The sequence below is a fragment of the Notolepis coatsorum genome (genome assembly GCF_963971535.1).
Source record: "Notolepis coatsorum genome assembly, chromosome: 4".
NCBI lineage: Eukaryota > Metazoa > Chordata > Actinopteri > Aulopiformes > Paralepididae > Notolepis > Notolepis coatsorum.
In genome coordinates this window covers 6,014,871-6,019,599 of record NC_140168.1, presented here as the reverse complement: position 1 = coordinate 6,019,599, position 4,729 = coordinate 6,014,871, and the positions used below count along the sequence as shown (strand labels likewise).

At 42.5% G+C, this 4,729-nt stretch overlaps 1 protein-coding gene across 1 annotated transcript; it reads left to right on the top strand.

Moving 5' to 3' along the window:
* The first annotated feature begins 1,089 nt into the window (after nucleotides 1–1,089).
* On the top strand, nucleotides 1,090–4,166 carry LOC311227832 (tripartite motif-containing protein 16-like). Its single transcript, XM_084313665.1, has one exon. It carries the CDS (start codon nucleotides 1,173–1,175, stop codon nucleotides 2,760–2,762), a length of 1,590 nt encoding a protein of 529 aa, XP_084169791.1. The 5' UTR covers nucleotides 1,090–1,172; the 3' UTR covers nucleotides 2,763–4,166.
* The last annotated feature ends 563 nt before the right edge of the window (nucleotides 4,167–4,729 follow it).

The following is a 4,729-nucleotide window of genomic DNA, read 5'->3' as shown; positions in this document are numbered from 1 at the left end:
CAACACACAATTATCTTCATACATCTAACATCACACAATTATCATACATCTAACATCACACAATTATCCTCATACATCTAACAACACACAATTATCATACATCTAACATCACACAATTATCCTCATACATCTAACAACACACAATTATCATACATCTAACATCACACAATTATCATACATCTAACAACACACAATTATCTTCATACATCTTACAACACACAATTATCTTCATACATCTAACAACACACAATTATCTTCATACATCTAACATCACACAATTATCATACACATCTAACATCACACAATTATCCTCATACATCTAACAACACACAATTATCATACACCTAACATCACACAATTATCTTCATACATCTAACATCACACAATTATCTTCATACATATAACAACACACAATTATCCTCATACATCTAACAACACACAATTATCTTCATACATCTAACATCACACAATTATCTTCATACATCTAACACACAATTATCTTCATACATCTAACACACAATTATCATCATACATTTATGACATACAGATATACAGTACTGTTTCATCCAGACATTATGACATACAAGACATACAAATATACAGTACTGTTTAAGAGAAAGAGATCATAAAAAATATATATACATTAGAGGGGGAAGAAACTGTACTTTGGAGGGGTTTCGAATTGCAGGTGCTCTTTGACAACTGTAATCATGGGTTTTATACGTTTTCATTGCATTGTCATTTCATAATGAGGGAGAGAGAGAGAGAGAGAGAGAGAGAGAGAGAGAGAGAGAGAGAGAGAGAGAGAGAGAGAGAGAGAGAGAGAGAGAGAGAGAGAGAGAGAAATAATGTGTTTTTGTCTCTCTTTGTGCTTATTAGTTTTAGTAGTTTTACTTGACAAAGTAAACACATTAGAGGTAGTTGATGACGAGAGAAAGTCCTGAACTAGTAAAAACACCTTCTATCTATGAATCACAGTCAAATAGACACTGCCTCTTTAAAGCGACTCCTCCCCTGGACAGCTATAGAGGCAACCAGGAAGCGTCTCCTCTCCCACCCACACGATTTCACAATTCCCCTGGACAGCTACAACCAGGAAGCAGCTCCGACCGAACACACGGTCCACCAGAGTAAACAAAACTTAAAGAGTGTCGTGGTCTTTGTAGAATAAAATGGCGCAGCAAGGAGTTGATCTGTACCGGGACCAGTTCTGCTGTTCTATCTGTCTGGATCTACTGAAGGATCCTGTAACTATTCCCTGTGGACACATCTACTGTATGGGCTGTATTACAGACTGCTGGGATCGAGATGATCAGACGGGGATCTACAAATGTCCCCAGTGCAGGGAGACTATTATTCCGAGGCCTGTTCTGAAGAAAAGCAATATAATGGCTGAAGTGATAGAACAACTAATGAAGACAGGACTCTTGTCTTCTGCTCCTCCTGATCACTGTTATGCTGGACCTGGAGACGTGGCCTGTGATTTCTGCACTGGGAGAAAGCAGAAAGCCCTCAAGTCCTGCCTGGTATGTCTGACCTCTTTCTGTGAAACTCACCTCCAGCCTCATCATACTGTAGCTCCGTTAAAGAAACACAAGCTGGTCAAAGCCTCCACACGGCTTCAGGAGAACACCTGCTCTCGCCATGACAGGATTCTGGATGTTTTCTGTCGTACTGATCAGCAGTGCATCTGTTATTTGTGTTCCATGGATGAACATAAAGGCCATGATACAGTCTCAGCTGCAGCAGAAAGGACGGAGAGACAGAAAGAGCTTGGCATGAGTCGGCAGAGAGTCCGGCAGAGAGAGAAGGCCCTCAATCGTTCTGCTGATAAAGCAGTGGGGGACAGTGTGAGAATGTTTACTGAGCTGATACGCTCCTTGGAGACGAGGCGCTCTGAGCTGAAGAAGGGCATCAGAGCCCAACTGGAGCAGGAGATAGCGGACCTGAGGAGGAGAGACACTGAGCTGGAGCAGCTCTCGCACACAGAGGACCACATCCACTTTCTACAGAGTTACCCCTCCCTCTCCAGTCCCAGTGAGTCTACAGACTTACCCAGCATCAGTGTCCTTCCTCGACTGTACTTTGCAGATGTGACTGAGGTCGTGTCTGAGCTGAGAGACAAACTACAGGACGTTCTGAAAGAGCAGTGGCCCAGAATCTCAACAGCAGTGAATGCAGTCCATGTTTTACCACCACCAGAGCCCAAGACCAGAGCTGACTTCTTACAATATTCCTCTCAGATCACACTGGACCCAAACACAACAAACACACGTCTGTCTTTGTCTGAGGGGAACAGAAAAGCAACATGGATGGCACAAGAGCAGTCATATCCTGATCACCCAGAAAGATTTATTGCATGGCCTCAGGTTCTGGGTAGAGAAGGTCTGACTGGACGCTGTTACTGGGAGGTGGAGTGGAGTGCAGGGGTTCATGTAGCAGCCTCCTACAAAGACATTATTAGAACAGACAATGAGCCTGAGGAGTACAGTGGATTTGGATACAATTCCAAATCCTGGACTTTAGAGTGCTGTAAATGTAAGTACTTCTTCAGACACAATAAAAAGAACATAACAGTACCGGGCCCCCGGTCCTCCAGAATAGGAGTGTACCTGGATCACAGGGCAGGGACTCTGTGCTTCTACAGCGTCTCTGACACAATGACCCTCATGCACAGAGTCAACACCACATTCACTCAGCCTCTCTATCCTGGACTTCTGGTATATTACCCTGCAGAGGCTGAGTTCTGTGAGCTGAAGTAGAGATCAGTGACATTCACAGCTCCTCTACCCAGGGTTTTGGATTTAAATTGATCTTGAAGATGCTGAGTTGTGAAAGATGAGGCCATTAGGAGTTACATTCACTCAGTCACTCTATCTTTGTTCTGAGGGACACAGTTTCTAGCCTACCGGGGTAAAGTTTGTTTGATTGGATATTCACATATTTGATTCCCATCTTCAATACCTCTGTTCCTGTTCATGTGGGGAAGTCAAAATCTTTATTTTCATACTCTGGGTAGGTTGGACAACAATATGCAACCATTTTATTTGTATTTGATCACCTTTGGTCATTACTGTGGGATTTGGGTCTGTCCCTCCTCTCTCTGTTCCAGGGGGGGTTGGTAACAATGTGGGGGCCGGACCTCCATGGAGGAGGTTGATTCAGCCTATAACCTTCTCCCTCACCTCTTATCTCTGGGCAGCCGGGACACTTCATACGGGACACTCTATCTTCAAGGCCTTCGGTTGAACCCACAGCCAGGATGTGTGGGGCATGGGTCAGTCGTAAATGCAACTATTTTATTTTAGAACAGACCCATCTGCTTTATCAAAAGAGCTCAAGGAGAGAGAGAGAGAGAGTTGTGTTCTTCTGGTGGCCGACTTTGAGGGAGACGGACCTAGATAGGAGCTGACTTAGGAAGAATGACCATTCATTGAATATTGTACATTTAGTCTTTTGTTCTTTTATTCTTACTAAATAAACGTGGACATCTAAACCCAGAAGGACCCGTGTGGATATTTGATAGATCCTACTGTCTATCTAGAAGCTCATACTGGCTGCATATATTTTCTAGTGTCTATCTAGAAGCTCATTGGTTTGTAAATGTACTAGATTTTCCAGAGATTCTTAGTTTTGAATGTATGTTTTGTATTCTGTATATTGGCCTGGCGAATGATGTGTTATCGTTGTATTAATTGTGATACCACGTGATAACGATTAAATATAAGGATCTTGAATGCAAGGTGTAGTGGTTTAAGCCCTATAGTCAATACAATGACGAGAGATCTTTGGACGGGCCATTGTAACACTTGGCAACTCTCACTGATTTACAGTATTTTTTAAACTGGTGGCAGTATATATGTAAGTATATATTCCCTCCCCGCCGTATGTATATTTCTCTCCCACCCACCCACCCCCTCCTAATGTACAGTCCCCTCCCCATCATATATACTCTGTCAGGATCTAGGGGTAACAGTACTGTATATTTGAATACCGTTTATGTCACAAATGTATCGGTACTAAATACCTATATGTCCCTATGCCATAAATGTCATGTATGTTGTGTATGTCATAAATGTCTATATGAATTGAAAATGGGGGACCCTGATGGAAACAAGACAAACGTCTTTCTCAGGTCTGCATCCCCTTAACAATTGTATGTATTGAGCCGTACTGTATTGTACCCATTCTGCAATCTGTTAAATAAAGTTTTCATTCATTCATTCATTCATTCATTCATTCATTCATTCATTCATAAGCCCTATAGTCAATACAATGACGAGAGATCTTTAGGCGGGTCGCCTATTGTAACACTTGGCAACTCTCACTGATACACAAGACACAAGATACACTGATACACAAGATACACTACACGACCAAGGTACCCATGTACATGTCAAAATACTTCCCAAAGGTCAGTGAATACCACGATCACAACACCAGAGGGAGCTCCACAAATCATGTCAAACCCAGATTCGGCTCAAATAAGGGACTAAACACGTTTCGCAATTATGCCACATCAATGTGGAACGCCCTACCCAAAGCTGTAAAGGAATGTGGATCACTACCCACTTTCAAAACCTCTCTCAAGGGACACCTACGGGAGACTGCAATTCAACACTGGCCCCTGTAAATATCCTAACCCAATCATTCCAACCCCCTCCAATGTACAGTCATTTACCTAGTATGGTTTTGTCAATAGTTCAATGTACAATTGTGTTTGTTTGTA